The 18,733-nt window shown below is 52.1% G+C and overlaps 1 protein-coding gene across 3 annotated transcripts; it reads right to left on the bottom strand.

The window, feature by feature from the left end:
* Positions 1-4,473: 4,473 nt before the first annotated feature.
* On the bottom strand, positions 4,474-17,154 carry LOC121663453 (keratin, type II cytoskeletal 6C-like). Of its 3 annotated transcripts, none has more exons than XM_042025732.1 (9): positions 16,415-17,154; positions 15,580-15,794; positions 15,326-15,386; positions 14,925-15,020; positions 14,635-14,799; positions 14,035-14,160; positions 13,565-13,785; positions 13,143-13,177; positions 4,474-5,356 (listed from the first exon to the last, which is right to left on the bottom strand). In XM_042025732.1, exons 1-9 carry the CDS (start codon positions 17,039-17,041, stop codon positions 5,082-5,084), a joined length of 1,821 nt encoding a protein of 606 aa, XP_041881666.1. In that variant the 5' UTR covers positions 17,042-17,154; the 3' UTR covers positions 4,474-5,081. The 3 variants fall into 3 exon arrangements, with proteins under 3 accessions (XP_041881666.1, XP_041881667.1, XP_041881665.1); XM_042025733.1 differs by lacking the exons at positions 13,143-13,177; positions 13,565-13,785; positions 14,035-14,160; ... (3 more) ...; positions 15,580-15,794; positions 16,415-17,154 and adding exons at positions 5,464-5,498; positions 5,784-6,004; positions 6,122-6,247; ... (3 more) ...; positions 7,068-7,282; positions 8,143-8,761; XM_042025731.1 differs by lacking the exon at positions 4,474-5,356 and adding an exon at positions 11,978-13,034.
* Between the last annotated feature and the right edge of the window lie 1,579 nt (positions 17,155-18,733).

The raw sequence follows: 18,733 nt of genomic DNA, 5'->3' as shown, positions 1-18,733 counted from the left end.
CCTGTAGTTTTCATATTCCCAAAATCTTTTGTCAGGCAATCATATTTACAAGGTTTTCCTGTTTCATCTTCCCCAACAGAGACCCACCACAAACATGGGCACAACCCACCTCTTCTCCTGTCACCTTTTTGTGATTTGATTGTCAGCTGGAGCCGTGACCTCAAACAGCGGTGGGTTTGTACCCAACCTGAAATTCCCATCTCAGTCTGACCCGTAACTTATGGGAAAGTCAGTTTGTCATTGACCTGGAGAACAGTGACAGGTTCTGGTGTCAGAGCAGCACCTGGAGGTCATGGGCAGGTTCAGTTGTCAGAGCAGGACGTGGAGGACAGGGACAGATTCTGGTGCGTCGGGAGGTCTGGAGGTCACTGACAGGCTCAGATGTTTCACAGCAGAACCTGGAGAACAGTGAGTGAGGAGGGGTCTGGAGGTCACTGACAAGTTCAGGTGTGTCACAGCAGCACCTGGAGGACAGTGAGCAAGGAGGGGTTTGGAGGTCACTGACAGGTTCAGGTGTGTCACAGCAGCACCTGGAGGACAGTGAGCAAGGAGGGGTTTGGAGGTCACTGACAGGTTCAGGTGTGTCACAGCAGCACCTGGAGGTCACCAGCAGATTCAGGTGTGTCAGAGAACAACACTTTCCCTCGCTCAGGCTCCAAACCTTCCAGTGACATTTTGTGACATTTTGTGGCCATGGCCACCCCCCCAGACCAGATGAGTCCTCAGGTCACGGGAGAGGTAAAATTGATTCAACTCCTGCTCCAACAGAATTGGTCAGATAATGCAGGTTTTGGGGTCGCGCCTGTAAACCCTATGGAATACCATTCCACTCCAAGGGCAGAACTAGGGAGTGTGAAAGGAGATGAAGATCAGGGAAGCACCAGCATCCCAACTGAAATGGGTGGGAGGAGGAGGAGGAGGAGGAATGGTCTCTGTCAGCACCAGGTGTGGATGATGTAGTTGCTGTAAGTTGTGCAAATCCAGCTCTACCTGTCCGAGCTGGAGCTGAGGCAGCTCTGGAAGGAACAGGGCTGGGAGGGAGCGGGAGGCACCACATTCCCAGGCACCATCCAGGTCATGGCGCTGGGCGGGAGCAGCTGTTTTGTTCAGAGGAGCAGGGTCAGCATCCAACAGGGGCCAAGTCCAGCAGGAAAAGTGCTCAGATGTCAGCTCAATCTCTCCAAGCAAAGCTGGGGTGAATATTAATTAGATGAAGGGCCCAAATTGTTCTGCACAGCTGCAGATGATGCTCTGGGACACAGATTCCTCTGGATCCCGGCACAAGTCACCCCTGGAGATTGGCAGTGGATTCACTCACAAGGAACCCAAGGCAGGTCCAAAGAGCAGGAATGGAGGCGATGGATTATCCAGGATTAAACATCAGGAGCCCAGCATGGAAAGCAAAGGGAAGAGCTCCCCTTAGCTAAAATTTTTTGGAAGTTGCACAGCTTTAGGTACCTTTGTCAATGTATTTGCCCACAGGAGTTTTAAACCTCCTCCCAAGCCCAGATACTCCATGCTGGTCACTGCTTCCATGAGCTGCTGACTTTGGTCTCTCTTGAGGAGCTCAGAGGGTTTTGGGTTTTCTAGTGAGTATTTGAGCTGTTTTTAAGTCAAGTTGGAGGTGAGAGAACTGAGCTGGGGGTGTTGCTGTTTGAAGTGCAGATAAGGGACCAAAGGATGCTGATCCCTGCTTTTAACCTCCTTTAATCTCTCTGCTCCTCAATTCCCTCCCCTGATCGTCCCATCCTCAAGGCCCCAAAGGACTCCAGCTGCTCAGGGGAAGTGTGCTGGGTAAACCCCAGTCTGGAGGGTGCAGAGGGAGGTGACCTCCCAGGTGACAAACCAGTGCCTCTCATAAAAGCAAATACTTCCTGCTCCCCAGCTGGCCACCGTCATCCCCCTAGCGAGCCCAAACTAGGGAGTCTCCTCCATGTCTGCACAATGACCCACCTGGGAGAACAAACCATGGTAGCTCCCGAGGCCCTCCCACCATAAACATGATTAGTAACAATTAAAAACTCATTACAGCCCTAATTACAGCCAATAGAACACCACTTGGGGTAATTTCTCGAGGAGCTCGTAAAACACAGCACCGATTTGGTTTCTTCCCATGTTCTAAAGCAAAAGATCCTGCACAGCCCATGCCCTGACCCCAGCGCAGCAGTGACATTTCCCTGCCCTCCAACCCCCACCCAGCTCCACCCTCCTGTCAGGGAGTTCTGGAGAGTGAGTAGGTTCCCCCTGAGCCTCATTTTCTCCAGGCTGAGCCCCCCCAACTCCCTCAGCTACTCCTCAGGACTCCTCCAGACTCTTCCTGTGCTCCAGCCCTTCCCCAGCTCTGTTCCTGGCTCTGGACATGCTTCAGCCCCTTAGTGTCTTTCCTGGCATCCCTGGATGGGACCCAGCAGCTCTCAGAGTGCCCACGGAGCGGGCGAAGGGGATCCCAACCCTTTCATCCCAGCGCGATGCACTTGAGCGATTCCCTTCAGCTCCCTTTTTCATGAGGGCAGCAGACGGGAAAGATAAACCCCAGCGCTTCTTGGCTCCTCTCCAGGAAAAACTCAGGGAACTCAGAAAAAGCCTGTGGGTTTTGGCAGGATGACGTCAGCACCTTTTTCTTCCTGGGCTTCAGCAGGCTGGAGGTCTCTGTCCTGTCTGCCACCTTCAAACCAGCTGGGTACATACCTGTCCCTGGACTCTTGCCTGAGATGGGGGAGAAGGAGATGATTTCCAACTGTCCCCTGGGATAAGGAAGAGGGCCACGACTTCTTGGTCTCTCCCATCCCAACCTATGAATTGTAGAATCAGAAATGTAACTTTTGACTCAAACAGGAGGATTAGGCACATTGCAGCCTGGTGTAAATACCAGTCAGAAGTCAGGAGGGTGAACTGGAAGGAAATTTGGGGGGAAATAAGAAAAACAGCAGGAAAGTAACACTGGTTCAAATAGAAACTGTAATTTCTTCCTTATTTTGCTCATTTAAATGACAAGGACTTGACAATATTGATATCCATTTCCATGTTTTGTCTGCACCAGATCAATCCTAGAATCATGGAATGGTTGAGTTGGAAAGGACCTTAAATCCCATCTGGTTCCACCCCTCATAACACACACACACTGCAGAGAAGTCAGGGCTGATTCACCTCTCACGCCTCCCAGAGCTACAGAAAAATCCAGTCAAGCATTAATCAAATTAATTTGGTTGCAATGCGATGTAATTTGGAGAGGGCTAATGACTAATCTGGCAGGGCAACCTGGAGCTCTAATGGCAGGTTCTGGGCTCTGGCTTATCCTTTCACGCTGCTTTTTTTTTTTCTTTGTGAGTAATTTGTGTCCACTCAGAGTTGTCAGACCTTCCCACCACTCACAGACGAGGAGCTGGTGCCAGTGTAAGAGCCCAGCCAGCCAGGCAGAGGGTGCTGCTCATCCTTGTGCCAGCCCAAGGGAGGACTTATCTTCCTCACTCTGGCTCCAGCCACCCACTGGAGACTCCTCTGTGGCAGGAGGTGGAACGAGATGATCACAGGATGTGGGAGGGGATCCTAAAGCCCATCCAGTTCCACCCCTGCCATGGGCAGGGATACCTTCCATTAGACCAGGTTGCTCCAAGCCCCCACCCACCTCCAGCCAACCCAAACCTGAAATGGGAATAATGAATCCTAGTTCTCAGGGTGATGCTCAAGGAAACACCTTGACATTATTCCCACAAGGTCATCTAAATCAGCTCAAAATAGGATCATGGAATGGTTTGGGTTGGATGGGATCTCAAAGCTCATCCCATTCCACCCTCTGCTATGGGCAGGAACACCTTCCACTACCCCAGGTTGCTCCAAGCCCCATCCAGCCTGGCCTTGGACACTTCCAGGGATGGGGCAATCTCAAGGAAATCTGCTACAGTGCCTTACCACTCTCACAGGGAGGAATTCCTTCCCAGCATTCCATCTAACTCTCCACTTTTCCAGTTTGAGGCCATCACCTCTTGTCCCATCACTTCCTTTCCAAGCACCTCTCCAGCTCTCCTGGAGTCCCTTGGAAGGGGGTCCAAGGTCTCCTTTCCCTTCTCCTCTCCAGGTGAGCACCCCCAGCTCTCCCAGCCTGGCTCCAGAGGGGCTCCAGCCCTGGAGCAGCTCCGGGGCCTCCTCTGGATCTCTGCAGCAGCTCCAGGTCCTCCCTGTGCTGGGCCCCAGGGCTGGGGCAGCTCTGCAGGTGGGTCTCACCTGAGCACAGGGGCAGAGGGGCAGAACCCCCCCTCCCCCCTGCCCACGCTGGGGCTCAGCCCAGGCTCGGGGGTCTCTGGGCTGGGGCAGGTCCAGCTCTCAGCCCCGGCACCCCCAGCTCCTTCTCCCAGGACTGCTCTCAGTTCTTTCCCTGTTCAGTCTGTGTTTGTCCTGGGATCACCCTGATCCAGGGCAAACCCGTGTTTCCCCTCCCCTGGGGAGCACTGAGTGATGAGACAAGACAAAAATATCTTCATCTCTCTGCAGTTTATTGGTACCGAAGGACTCTGGGGCCAGGGTGCTGGCAGGAAGCAGCAGATTCACGCGACAGAGGGGGCAACAGGGCCACACACGCTCCAGGTGGGAAGGAGAGGAGGGAAAAGGATCCATAAAACATTAAAGCTGCCAGATTACTCCACCTGGGGAAGGTGGACAACTCCAGACCCATTTCTCACTCCTAAATCTGACTATGGGACATCATGTCCTTCCTTCTGTTCATGTGGGCTCCTGACACAGCTGGAGCGGGATGCAGGGGACCAGTGCGGGGCGGGAGGGAAACACAGGCCCTAAAAAATGACAGGAAAGAGCAGTTTTCCACAAGCTTCTCCTCAGCTGGCGCAGCAGCCCCAGGGAGCTCTGCAGTGCCGGGGACCCACAAGGGAGGTGTTTCACCCCAGAGGGGCTCAGCGAGGGCCAGGCTGGGCCAGAGGGATGTGTCTCATTTTTGATCTCACGGTGGGGAGATTTCCCCTGGAAACAGTTTGTTTCCTCCTGAATACTGATGGGGATGGAGGGGGCTGTGCTGCTGGTGGGAGGAAGAGGAAGGTGCTGCTTTTCCTGGGGGGAACAGAGGTGAGGGCTCAGTATTTGACCCCCGAGGATTTGACCGTCGTGGTGGTGACACATCTCCGCACGGAGGAGGAGCCACCCCCGGCCATGAAGTTGCCACCTGCAGAACTGCACATCCTCCCGCTCCCAGAGGAGAAGCCACCGCTGAGGATCCCTCCTCCCACACCACAGCTGCCGCCAATGACGCTCCCACTGCCAACCACGCACACTCCTCCTCCGCCCAGGCCATTGCTGGCTCCAAAGCTGCCAGATCTGCCTCCGGACATGGTGGTTCTGCCCACCACAGCTGGAAGAGAGGGAGAGGCTCATTGAACATCAGGCAACATCCTGGGAATCCTCACAAAACCCAGGATAAAGGTAATTCTGCAGAGAAAACAATGTGTGAACACTTACAGACATTCACGTTGGAGGGGTTCTCTAGGCAGAGCCTGTGCAGGGAGAGGAACATCAGTTGTTAATCTAATATGGTTGGAAGCAAAACTCCATGAAATTCCCCAAATATTCCTTTTATATCCTGTTTCATATAAGATCAGTCAAGTCCCCTGAGAAGTATTCCCCATGGGGACCACGTTTCTGTTTTGGGCTTCAAAATGTGTAGGAAAAAAGGAAAGTGATGAGATTTCAATGTTAAATGGGTTGCAAGAGATGATTAAAGATTAATCTGACCCAAGGCAGGACAGAACCACAGCCCAGCCAATGATGGGAGGTCTCACCTGTTCTCCTCTCCCTCCAGCAGCTTCCTGTACATGGCAATCTCAACGTCCAGAGCAATCTTGATGTTCAGCAGCTCCTGGTACTCCTTCAGCAGGCGAGCCAGCTCCTCCTTGTCCTTGCTCAGGGCACATTCCAGCTCTTCCAGCTTCCTCCTGGCATCTTTGAGGGCCATCTCGCCCCTCTCCTCAGCCTCAGCGATGGCTGACTGCAGATGATGGTTCTGTGGAGAAGAAATTTGGTTTCTCAATTCCCTCTGCCCACCCTCAGCTAGAAAATCCTCATGGCATAAACTGGAGGGAAAACAGGAGGAACCCGTGAGACACTGGCCAACCCCCACCTGCTTCTTCACGTTCTCGATCTCGGTCCGCAGCCTCTGGACGTTCCTGGTCAGCTCCTGGATCTCAATCTTGGTGTTGCGGAGGCTGTCCCCGTGCCGGCCGGCCGTGCTCTGGAGCTCTTCATACTGGAGACATGGGGACAAAGACACCCATCAGTGACACAACTGACCAAAAACTCTGGTGTCTCCTGTGCTCCAGGTGCCTCAAACCATTCCCAACTCACCCGGCTCTGGTACCAGGCTTCAGCCTCAGCTCTGCTGTTCTGGGCAATCTGCTCATACTGGCGCCGGACCTCCTCAATGATGCTGTCCAGGTCCAGGTGCCGGTTGTTGTCCATGGACACCACCACAGACAGGTCCCGGCTGATCGTCTGCATCTGAGACAGCTCCTGCAACCAAGACATGAGTCAGAGGCACCATCTCAAGCCTACATGCACCCGCACACCCCGGCCAACCTCAACGTTTGGCCTCCTCATTGCAATTCCATCCCCCCTGGAGAAGGGAGAGCTCCTACCTCCTCGTACATGCACCTCAGGAAGCTGATTTCATCTGTCAGAGCTCCCACCTTGGCTTCCAGCTCAACTTTGGTCATGTAGGCACAGTCCACATCCTAAAGAAAAGATCCCAGAACTGGGTCATGGCTTTCTCCCATTGCACAAGAACTCTTGGCTCTTCTTGTTGGGATCTGCCCATCTTGGAGCTTAGTCTTTCCCATGTCTTTACCTCCTGTCCCCCCACACCCCATCCGTGCCAGTGCCTCCAGACTCACCTTCTTCAGCACCACAAACTCGTTCTCAGCAGCCGTGCGACGGTTGATCTCCTCCTCATACCTGTGGTGGGGGCAGGGCAAGGTGAGACTCTCAGACCCCTGGTCACTCCACCCGCGGGGTCTCCGCACCAGCTCCACTCTCCCGGCCACTCCCTCCCCATCCATCCCCGCACTCACTTGGTTTTGAACTCCTCCACGTACTGCCGCATGTTCTGCAGCTCCGACTCCAGCTGCCCCCGCTGCCCCAGCAGAGACTCCAGCCTCCTCCGCAGGTTCTGGATGTAATTCTCAAAGATCACATCCAGGTTCTTCCTTGGCCCCGATGGCCCTTGCTGCTGGAGCAGCTCCCACTTGGTGGAGAGCACCTTGTTCTGCTGCTCCAGGAATCGGACCTACAGCCAACAAAGGGTGTGTGAAACATTCCCTGGGGAGACACCCCACTGCTCAAACCTCCTGGGAGCTTTGGAAGGCCACGGGAATCATTCCCCAAAACCTTAACAGGACCATTGCTCCAAGGGGAAAATTCCTCCCTTTTTTCTCCCTTTTTCCCCGTTATCCTCAAATTCCTCCTCTTTTCTCCTATATTTCTGCTCTCTTTTGTTTTGTTGGTTTGGGGTTTTTTTTTTCCGGGGGGGCGGCTCTAGCTATTGAAATGCTTCCATTCCAATCTTGCACATTATTTCCAATACCAGTTGGGATTTTTGACATTAATTTTCAGGAGCATCAGATCCTTTTTGACCTTCCAGTGAATGAAATCCCATTAGTCTCCACATTTAAGAACATTCCTCTTATCATATTCCATATATACTTGTCATATATTTGAAAACAGGGAGCACTCTTATAACTAACATTCTCCCAGTTCAGATAATTTAAAGGGAACTTACCTGCACAAACTGAAATAAGAAATGCTCAGGAAGTTTTTGAATCTCATTCCTAGATTTTAAGTTCCTTGAGAAAAAATTATCCCAGAAAAAGACTTAAAGAAACACTTCTGTCACTGAGTATATCCCCATCCCTTTGGCCCGCCTGCACTGGAGAGAAAACCAAGGAAGAATTTTCATCCACCAGACCTGGAGAAAGTTTCTCTGTGGATGCTAAATTTTGACATTTCCTCAGGAGGAAACCAGATGGAACCCAATGGAAACAATCACAGCCCCACATTGAGCTGAGAAAGACAGTATTTCCCTCTCCAGAGCACAAGGAATTTCTGCAGTTTTCCCATTCCCAAGCGAATTCAGCTCCAGCCTCTCACCTTGTCGATGAAGGAGGCAAACTGGTTGTTCAGAGTCTTGATCTGCTCCTTCTCCTGGCACTTCACTTGCTGGATCTGGGGGTCAATGTCAACGTGGACTGGCCGCAGGAGGGTTGGGTCCACCTGCACCGGTTGGATGCCTCCAGGGAACCCAGGGCCACCTCTGACAGGGCCACCAAAGCCGCCCATTCCTCCACCAATGACACCTCCTCCAATGCCACCAAATCCTCCTGGAAATCCTCCACCAAAGCCACCAATTCTACATCCGTAGCCACTGCCGTAAGAGCTGCCCATGGAAATCCTTGTGCTTCCCCCCAGGTTGTGCAGGCTCCGGCTGCTGAATCCTCCGCAGCGTCCGCTGCCGCCTCCAAACCCCCTGGATGTGGAGAACGAGCTGTAGCTGATCCTGCTCCGGCCACCGCCTCCAAAGCCACCACCAACAGCAGAGCAGGAGCTGAATCCCCTTCTGCTCCCAACTCCGAAGCTCCTGCAGACAGACTGACGAGACATGGCTGGTTCTCTCAAAAGAGCCAAAACTGGGGAAGATTAGGAGATAGACAGAGCTGAGCTGGTGCTGAGGGCAGAGAGAAGTGCTCAGAGTCTTCTCTGGCTCCACAGCTCCAGGCATTCCCTTTTATCTACTCCTGGAGGTGGGCTGGGACAGCTTGGGCGTGAAGAGGAAACAAATTTACTGTCTTCATCAGCTTGGTGCGGTTAACAGATTTTTGCCAAATTGGTGACTCCACCCAGAAATCCGCTTCGCTGTGCAGAAGGAAAAGCAGGAGCACTGAGGCAGGTCTCCCTAAGTGGACTCCCATATCTTTATGACATCTGGAAAAATATGTTTTACAGTGATGTTGTCATGTTATTCCCTCCTCCCACTTCCCTGCCTGCTCCTAATGACTCCGCAAGTTGTCTGACTCCGGATTTTTTGCCTGACACTCCACACCAGGCAAGGATTTTGGTGAAACTCAGGTAGAATGAGGCTTTCACAATTCTCCCAAGCGCACCCTGAATCTCCTTGTTAAGCGGAAAATTCCCGATGGCTTTCCAAGTGGAAACATGCCACATCATTAACATTTAACAGAGGTCAGCATTTCTTTTTCATCCAGAAAGGAGCTGCTTAGTTCCTTTCTAAGAGCATCAAGTGGGATTTTTCCCTCCAAAATGCGTCCCACAGAGCCTGAGATAACCAGGTCCTGGGATTCTGAGCACCAGGGTAAGAGAACAAGGATGTCCAAGTCCTTACTTGTGCTTTTCCAATGACCACAGGTATTGTCAAGCCACAGAGGATGGAAAGGACGCTCCAGGCAGTAGATATTGTAATGATGACTGACAATAATGTTTAATTTCATGCAGCAGCTCCCCGGCAATGGATACAGATGCGCATATGAAAGACATCTTGAAGGTACCTTCTGAGCCTCACTGATCAAATAAATATTTTAGTTACATTTATGAATTTTATTGGTAAAAAATGCCAACATATGTTTCTTATTTCCTGAAAATCATGAATAAAAGTAAAGGGAAATACATATTTTAAAGCACTTCAGCAGTCCAACAATATCCCGTATTTAAGCTTCCCAATTGCGTGTGTTGAGTTTTCCTGTTCACACAGGAAATTTGAGCGGGTAAATGTGGTTTGAAAGCATCCCTAGGAATCAGCTGGTGGCCACAGACACAGCAAACGCTTTGGAAACCAGCCCAGGAAAACACTTCCAAAAGCCACTGGAGAAATCAGAACCATGAATGTCATTGACTGTCACTGGGATGAGGCTTCTGGAGCCACAGACTATGTGGAATGAGATGGAGGGGAGGACGTTACCGTGATGGGGATTCAACTGTTGGCCAAGATTATCCCACCCTTAGGGATTCAACAGTTGTCCAACAGTTATTTCACCACTGAAAGGTTCAACAGTTGGCCAAGGATTATCCCACCATTAATGGGCTAAACAGTTGGGGAAGGGCTATCCCACCCTTGAGGGACACAAGTCATGGTTGGCCAAAGGTTGCCCAGGTGTGTGTTCCTTCAGCAGGAGAATGGACAGCATCCCCACAGCCTGGAGGGGACACCCTCCCTTCCAAAAGCAGCTGCAATCAAGATGGGCTGGTTTCTCCATGGTCATCTCCCAGATGGAGATTTACATTCTCCAGACCATCCCATGCCCAGCACACTCGCTCATGGTGAGCAGCCCGGGGGAGCTGCAGAGGGGCTCGGGTGGAGGTGGAGAAAACAGACCACCCCTTCTCCTGGCCTCCCTCCCAACTGCCAAACCCATTGCATGAAGGCACCAGGACTTCACTGGAACATCCCACAAGGAGGTTCCACAACGAGGAGGAAGATCTGCAAAGTCAGCCAGATGCCTGGGTGCTGACCACACTCAGCTCCTGGAGATAAGACACCCAGATTGAGTCACTCTGACGTCTTCAGACAAGATGTGCAGATTATTCCAAACCTGGAGTCACCTGAGCCTCCTCCAGGTGAGACTCAACACCAAGCCGATCCTCAGATCTCTTACACAAGGAGTTGAACACTGTAAGATCAACACCAGGGAAAATGTGAGCTCGGCAGAAAACGTGGATGGAGACCGAGCCACGCTCCAGCTTCGCATCTGACCCAGCCAAGAGCTTCCGTCATGGATCTCACACAGAGGAGGTGTTGCAACAACTCCTCACAATGGTGCTACAAAGCTGTGTTCTGAATTTTAAAGCTGAGAAGAAACACTAAAAATTAAGCACCGAAACAAGTGAGTAAGCACCAGAACAGGTGACTCTTGCCCCAAGCCAAACCTCAAAGTGCTCCTGGCACACCAGCTTCTCAGAGCCTTCTCAGCATCTGCTCTTTGGGCCAAACCCAGCCATGTTCCCCAATCCTGGCACCCTCCTGCTGGGCTTCCAACAGGAGAATTCTCACTTCCAAGAAGCCTGTTGCCTTTCCTGGACCTCTTCTTCAGTCTGCAGCTTCCTGGCCCACTCTGGGAACATCAGCAACTCCCAGAGGCTGTTGTGGGACTCCTGAACCACCACTGACAGCGTTTTCTGCCTCTTTGATCTCTCCGGGTGGTGGAGGAACCACAGCACAGCTCAGATCAAACACTCCAGACTTCCCTCCCAAACCCCCTCCTGAGCTCCTCCAAATCTCTCCCCCCTGCTCTTGGAGCAGGGATGAGCCACTGGGGAATTAATCGGCCTCTCAGGGAGAGGATGGTACCTGAGCTCACAGCTGGGGATGAATCACACCTTCCCAGCCCATCACATTCCCACGACTGGAATCATGGCTCATCCCAGGGCAGATGAGTTTGTGGCTGACTGCAGCCAGCTGCAGGTGTTTGGCCAACATCCTGATCCCTATTCACCTGCCCTCCCACCACAGCCCACAGCAACACTGGTGCCATCTCCTTCCCCTAACACAGGTCAAAGTCTCCTGCACCTGGAGATGATCCGTAAGGAACCTCAGAAGCAGCACCTTAATTGCATTGGCTGGTCCAAGGGGTGGGACACCTCCCGACTAGTGGAAGGTGTCCCTGTTCATGGCAAGGGGTTGGAATGGGATGATCCTTAAGGTCCCTTTCAACCCAAACCGTTCCATTATTCAGTGATTCCAGGTCTCCAGCCTGGGCTCTTATTTCTCATTGTTTGGCTGGAGGATCCAGGCCCCCACCATTGTGGATATAGGCTTGTGCCTCCAGGTGAGAGTCAAGAGCATCTTCTGAGCTGGGGCACCTGCCCTGATCCATCCCCACCCTGATCTGTTCCCTCAAAACACAGGGACGGGCAGAAGAACGACATCCCCTCCCACCCTGCCCAGAGCAGCTCCCAAAGCAGCAACACAGCGACGTCAGGAATATTCTCTGCAATTTATTGGGAATGGCAACATCCCAAGGAAGGAGGGCAGCCCACAGAGGAGGGGGGAAGGTGGGGACAGGACATCTCAGACTGTGTCATGGGAGCCAGGCACTGAAGGGCAATTTTGTTCTCCTTAGGAATAGTCCAGATGTGTTTGAGGTGTCCCAGATGTCACCGAGAGCAGGGACAAGTGGAGAGGAAGCTGGAGCTCCAGGGAAGCTCCTGTTGGCAGCACTCCTGGGGCTGCCAAGTGAGCAAAGCTGCCCAGAAGCTCCACCCTGGGCCAGCTCATCCCTCTGGCCACCTGCTGAGATGCCCCCTCCCCAGGGGACGAGTCCCGCTTGCCCCACACCCACCCTGACCCCAAAGGACTTCAAAGGAAATAATGGGAAGGACACACAGAGAAGCATCCCAGGGACACAGAACAGGAGGAGAGAGGAGGAAAGAGGGGTTTTATACACGTTTGCCACAAGAAATGTACAACACAGCGAGGAAGGCAGAGCGGCCCCTCCTGCCAGGCAGCTACCGGTGCCAGGACACCCACGGCATCGCCACCAAACCCCCAGGTGGGACCAGGAGCTGGGACGAGTTGGGTGGGAGGAACACAGTTCATCCCATTGCAGGACACCGGAGCTGGGCTTCGGGAGGCTGGGCTGCTGCCGGGAGGAGAGAGGAGATGCTTCTTTCCTTGTCAACCTTCGGGGCTCAGAATCTCACTCCCGAAGATTTGACCGAGGTGGTGGTGACGCATCTCCGCACAGAGGACGATCCCCCGCCAGAGCCACACATCCTTCCGCTTCCAGAGGAGAAGCCCCCAGTGTACATTCCTCCCCCCATCCCGCAGCTGCCGCCCATGCTGCCTCCTCCAAAGCTGCTGCCTCCTCCGCAGATGCCTCCTCCTCCCATTCCTCCTCCCATGCCGCTGCCGCCTCCAAATCCTCCTCCCATTCCACAGCTGCCGCCTCCGAATCCTCCTCCCATGCCGCTGCCTCCGAATCCTCCTCCCATGCTTCCTCTGCCTCCAGAGATAGTGGTTCTGCCCACCACAGCTGGAAGAGAAGCACACGTTATGTTCCCATTTTGCCCAGTCTCAGGCTCCGTCTCTGAAAAAACAGAGTCTTATGCTACTTCTGAAGGGCCCCGAGGCCGATACTTACAGACATTGACATTGGACATGCCGTCGTTGCACAGCCTGGGAAGGAAATTGGACATTTTAATTACCCAATAAAAGAGCGATTGTAAAAACTTTAAACTGTGTTTACACTGTCAAATCATTTTCCTGGTTCACCCTCCTAAGCTACTTTGGAAAAAATTGGAGGAGGGGAGGGGTTGGCAATTCCTCTCTACAATGAGGTTTCTCCAGATTTGAGGTTCATTAAAAACTCAGCAGTGACAGCGATGGGGCAGCAGCTCTGCCGCCTCTAGGGAGCCAGTTTTGGGTCCTGACCCCCAGAATATTCCACACAGCATCAATCTCAAGGTCCGCCCCGTTAGCCCAAAGAATTGGTTTGGGATTACAGTCAATATTGCGGGTGTCTGGGGTAGATTACAACACCCAATGAGAGCTCAGGTGTTTTACCTGTTCTCCTCCCCCTCCAGCAGCTTCCTGTACATGGCAATCTCAACGTCCAGCGCGATCTTGACATTCAGCAGCTCCTGGTACTCCTTCAGCAGGCGAGCCAGCTCCTCCTTGTCCTTCTGCAGGGCGCTCTCCAGCTCCTCCAACTTCAACCTGGCATCTTTGAGGGCCATCTCGCCCCTCTCCTCAGCCTCAGCAATGGCTGCCTGCAGCTGCTGGTTCTGGGGAGCACAACAGGAGCTTTCTCAGACCTCATCTTGTCCCTGATGATCAGTCCTCAGAGCCCCAAGAGGAGAAATCAGGAGGAAAATAAACATCTGCATGAAATGAACTTGGGGTGATGGAAGGTTTCTGCCCCACTCATGGTCATTTGCGATCCAACTTGCTGCCATCTTCTCCTGAGACACCAACCAGCCCCTTCCTTTCTTCATGTCCTCGATCTCATCCCCGACACACCAACCAACCCCTACCTGCTTCTTCACATTCTCAATCTCAGCCCGCAGCCTCTGAATGTTCCTCGTCAGCTCCTGGATCTCAATCTTGGTGTTGCGGAGGTTGTCCCCGTGCCGGCCGGCCGTGCTCTGGAGCTGCTCGTACTGATGGCACCAAGACAGAACGACCCATCACTAACACATTCCTGGTGCCTCAAGGAGGTTTGTCCCCAGTTTCAAGGCTCAGGTGATGCTATGAGGACCCACTGCGCTGCCGGTGCATGCCCAGCTCAATGTTCAGTGTGATTCTGGGACTCAGTCATGGGGTTTGAGCTTTGAAATGGATCTTGGTGACACTAAAAAGAATCTCTTGGCTTCTGAAAAGCCACTTTGGGCTGAATTTTGTCATTAAAGTGCATTTTGGGCCATTTTTATTGAGAGATTAGTGCCATGCACCTCAATGAACTTGGGACGTATTGGGAACAGTGAGTCAGATACCTCAAAAGCAGCTCAATCCCTCTGGAACTTCCTTGCACCACGAGCTCCAGCCCCGTTAGCTTGAAGAGGTGTCTCGCCCAACCATAAATTATTGTAAATCACCAAGCCACACCCAGGAGCCTTGACTGCTTCCCAACTCACCTGGCTCTGGTACCAGGCCTCGGCCTCGGCCCGGCTGCTCTGGGCAATCTGCTCATACTGGCGCCGGACCTCCTCAATGATGCTGTCCAGGTCCAGGTGCCGGTTGTTGTCCATGGACACCACCACAGACAGGTCCCGGCTGATCGTCTGCATCTGAGACAGCTCCTGCAACCAAGACATGAGTCAGAGGCACCATCTCAAGCCTACATGCACCTGCACACCCCGGCCAACCTCAACGTTTGGCCTCTTCATTGCAATTCCAGCCTCCCTGGAGAAGGGAGAGCTCCTACCTCCTCATAGATGCACCTCAGGAAGTTGATTTCGTCTGTCAGAGCTCCCACCTTGGCTTCCAGCTCAACTTTGGTCATGTAGGCACTGTCCACATCCTAAAGGAAAGATCCCACAGAAAATAGTTTTGTTTCCTCTTGGGAATCCTTCAGGCTTGTGGGAATCACTGTCCATGCTGAGGGTTTGGTGTTATTCACTGGGACATCATTATGCTTATATATAATTCTATAACCATAAATATAAATAATTAAAAATAGATAATGTCGTGGTTTCATTCAATTATGCAAATTGAATATAAGGGATTCCAGATATCAGCTGGGAGATCTTAAAAACTCCACAGTTCCCATTCAAGCACAGGTAAAGCCAGATACTGAGGGATTGTTTTGTGGTGCTTGTGACTCACCTTCTTCAGCACCACAAACTCGTTCTCAGCTGTTGTGCGACGGTTGATCTCTTCCTCATACCTATGGAGAGGAAAAGTACAAACTGAGATCATGGATTTTCCTGCCTAGAGCCATGAGAAACAAACGAAAAGGGAAAAAACACTAAATTAAAATATTTAGGCTGAAAAACTATCTCCATCATCAAAATAAAAAGCAGCTGGGGGAAATTAAAGTGACCAAAAGGCTGCTTGAGCTGCTCCTGGCTCCAACTCACTTGGTTTTGTAATCCTCGACGTACTGCTGCATGTTCTGCAGCTCCGACTCCAGCTGCCCCCGCTGCGCCAGGATTGAGTCCAGCTGCCTCCGCAGGTTCTGGATGTAATTCTCAAAGATCACATCCAGGTTCTTCCTTGGCCCCGACGGCCCTTGCTGCTGGAGCAGCTCCCACTTGGTGGAGAGCACCTTGTTCTGCTGCTCCAGGAATCGGACCTACAGCCAAGACATGGAGGACCCACCATCACACAAGAACAGCTCCCACAACACATCTCTTGCATCACTCAGAAGGATTTGCATGGTGATGAGAGAACCAATTAACTCTGGGGTTTTTTAATTTCTGTTGGTACCTAAGCTGCAAAATTGGGGAAAAAAAGAAATTTCTAATAATTGTCTACTCAAAGGAGCTTTTACACATTGCCCTTCCTCTGAGTCCATCCCCACTGCAGACAGTGTGGAAATGTGATCTCTAGCCTAGATTTAAAAGCCTGGAGATTTGAAAACAAAGAGAAAAATGTATAAATTAATACTTAAATGGGAAGGTGTTTGGGCAGAGTGGTGGAGGAGGGAGAAGCTGTGCCCGAAACCTGCGGAGGTTGGAGGTGTTGAACCTGCTTGCAAGAGTAACCTCAGAGTAGAGCTTGGTGCAACAGGGAAGATGAAAGCCCTGGAGACATTGCTTTGATCTGCTGTGCAGGAGAGATTCCCATCTCTTCCCTTAATGAAAAGGCTCTGCTCAAGCTTCTCTGCCTGCTGGGATTCAGCTCCAAAAGAACATTTCTGCACAGCTGGGAAGTTCCTCCTAATTTTGACCTTAATCAGGCACAATCTCTCACCTTGTCGATGAAGGAGGCAAACTGGTTGTTCAGGGTCTTGATCTGCTCTTTCTCCTGGTTTTTAACTTGCTGGATCTGGGGATCGATCTCGACATGGACCGGACGCAGGAGGGTTGTGTCGATCTGCACTGGCTGGATCCCGGGGCCACCTCTCCCAGGGCCACCCATGCCAAAGCCTGGGCCACCAAAGCCACCCATTCCTCCACCACCCATCCCGCCACCAAAGCCACCCATTCCTCCACTGAAGCCACCCATTCCTCCTCCACCACCCATTCCACCTCCACCCATCCCTCCAAAGCCACACATTCCTCCTCCTCCTCCACCCATTCCACCCCCAAAGCTGCCGAGGCCCCCGTAGCTCCCGCCAAAGCCGCCCATCCTGCCCCCGTACCCGCCACCGTAACACCCGCCCATGGACATCCTGGTGCTGCCCCCCATGTTGTGGAGGCTCCGGCTGCCGAAGCCCCCGCACCGTCCTCCGCCTACGAATCCTCTGGACACTGAGTACGAGCTGTAGCCGCTCCTGCTCCGGCTGCCGCCTCCAAAGCCGCCACCGATTGCAGAGCAGGAGCTGAAGCCCCTTCTGCTGCCCCCTCCGAAGCTCCTGCAGACAGACTGACGAGACATGGCTGGTTATCCTCAAAAGAGCCAAGAATGGAGAAGCTGAGGAGCTCGGCGGGGTTGTGGTGAGGAGGTGGGTGGAAGAAGGGAAGTCGGTCCCTCTGGCTGGAGGGCAGCAGATGCTCCCTTTTATGTATTTTTGGAGGTGGGATGGGTCTGCATGGGCGTGAAGGAGGAGACAGCTCCTGTCTTCATCAGCGTGGCGTGGCTACAGATTTCCATCTCAAATTTGCCAAACATTGACCCTACCCAGAAACACACCCTCTAATACAGGAGAAAAGGCAAAAAAGATCCAACTGGGGCTCCCAGCACTCCATGACTAAGGAATACTACACCTTGTGGAGCAGCAAGAGCCTCCCTAGGATACACCAGGCATTTTTTTCCACCTTTCATCCACTGGGGTTGTTTCCCTGCTCGTGTTTATCTTTAAATCTCTCACTCCAAAGCCCCATTGCAGGCAGGTACTGCGGCTCATGCCAAGTTGTAGCCCAGCTTTCACAATTCACAAAACACACCTGAGTTACACCCTCAGCCTTCTTTTTACTTGGAAAATTGCCTTTGGCTCCGAGAATTGAGTTTCTCAATCCACAGACAGGGTTCAGCAAATTGCAGTTTGATGAGGCTCTGCACCTTTTTGATAAATAAAACCTCACCAGTGACGAGATGCCAGTGTTGGCACTGGAAATTCATTTATTGTTGGACTGAAGCATGTCCCACTGTCTTCATGCCAAGATAATCTCAGCACTGGTGAGGAAATACCCCATCTGGGAAACCTGTGTAGGATTTTCTGAAGGCTTCAGGACCGTAGAGGCACCAGGCGCAGCTGCCGTGGTGGGATGTGCGGGCAGACAGAGGGACAGCCCCGGGAATGCAGTGAGAGGAGGGATCCCAAACCTTGCTGCCCACATCATGTGCCCTGGAACAATTTAAATACAATTAATAGAGCTCGACTCATTTGTAGAGATGTGGAAATGAGGAGAGCACAGGGCTTGGAGGAATCACCACTTTTTTCAGCTGTTTCACTTATTTTGGTGTTTATATGCAAATATATCTTTGGCAGATGTAGATTTTAGAAAGGCAGGAGTTTGTCAGAATCCTCCAGTTCCAATCCCAGGCTGAGGATGGATTCAGACTTTGATCTGTCACAGAATTCCAGAATGGCTTGGGTTGGAGAGGACCTTAAAGCCCATCTCGTTCCACCCCTGCCATGGGCACGGACACCTTCCACTATCCCAGGTGGCTCCGAGCCCCTGTCCCACCTGACCTTGGACACTTCCAGGGACTGGGCATGCACCACCCTTCACAGAATCATGAATGATTTGGGTTGACTCTGTAAGTCATTTAATCCAAAAATCATCACAGATCCACCCTTTTGCCTTGCTTATCAAATAACAGTTAGTCTTATTTTCTATTTTTTTTAGAGAGGAACTCAATTTTTTTATTGCTTTTCAACACTTTAAAGCCACCTAGGACATAGGGAAGTCCAAACCCACAGCTCTGGAGGCGTCTAACTGTGCTGGCAGCCAGCTGGTGCAGGTCTCGGAATTCCCACAGGACGCACATTAATTAAGAGCTTCTGGAAAATCCACACCAGCAACTTCTGGTATCGTCAGATATTTAAATACCTCTAAAAATATCGCCCAGACACCCTTTTCCAAAAGTGCCTTGGGACCCGGACGCGCAGCTCAACTGGCATTT

The sequence above is a fragment of the Corvus kubaryi genome, unplaced genomic scaffold (assembly GCF_017639235.1).
Source record: "Corvus kubaryi isolate FWS band 111438036 unplaced genomic scaffold, C.kubaryi_AGA036_p1.0 37277, whole genome shotgun sequence".
NCBI lineage: Eukaryota > Metazoa > Chordata > Aves > Passeriformes > Corvidae > Corvus > Corvus kubaryi.
This window is presented reverse-complemented; position numbering and strand designations above follow the sequence as displayed.

Excerpts from the sequence above, each read along its gene's own strand:
- LOC121663453 (XM_042025731.1), bottom strand. The coding sequence starts at position 17,041 with ATGTCTCGTCAGTCTGTCTGCAGGAGCTTCGGAGGGGGCAGCAGAAGG. Across the intron at positions 14,161-14,634 it reads AGGCCTGGTACCAGAGCCAG|TACGAGCAGCTCCAGAGCAC; the intron begins GTGAGTTGGGAA and ends TGGTGCCATCAG. Across the intron at positions 13,178-13,564 it reads CTGGAGGGGGAGGAGAACAG|GCTGTGCAACGACGGCATGT; the intron begins GTAAAACACCTG and ends TTTCCTTCCCAG.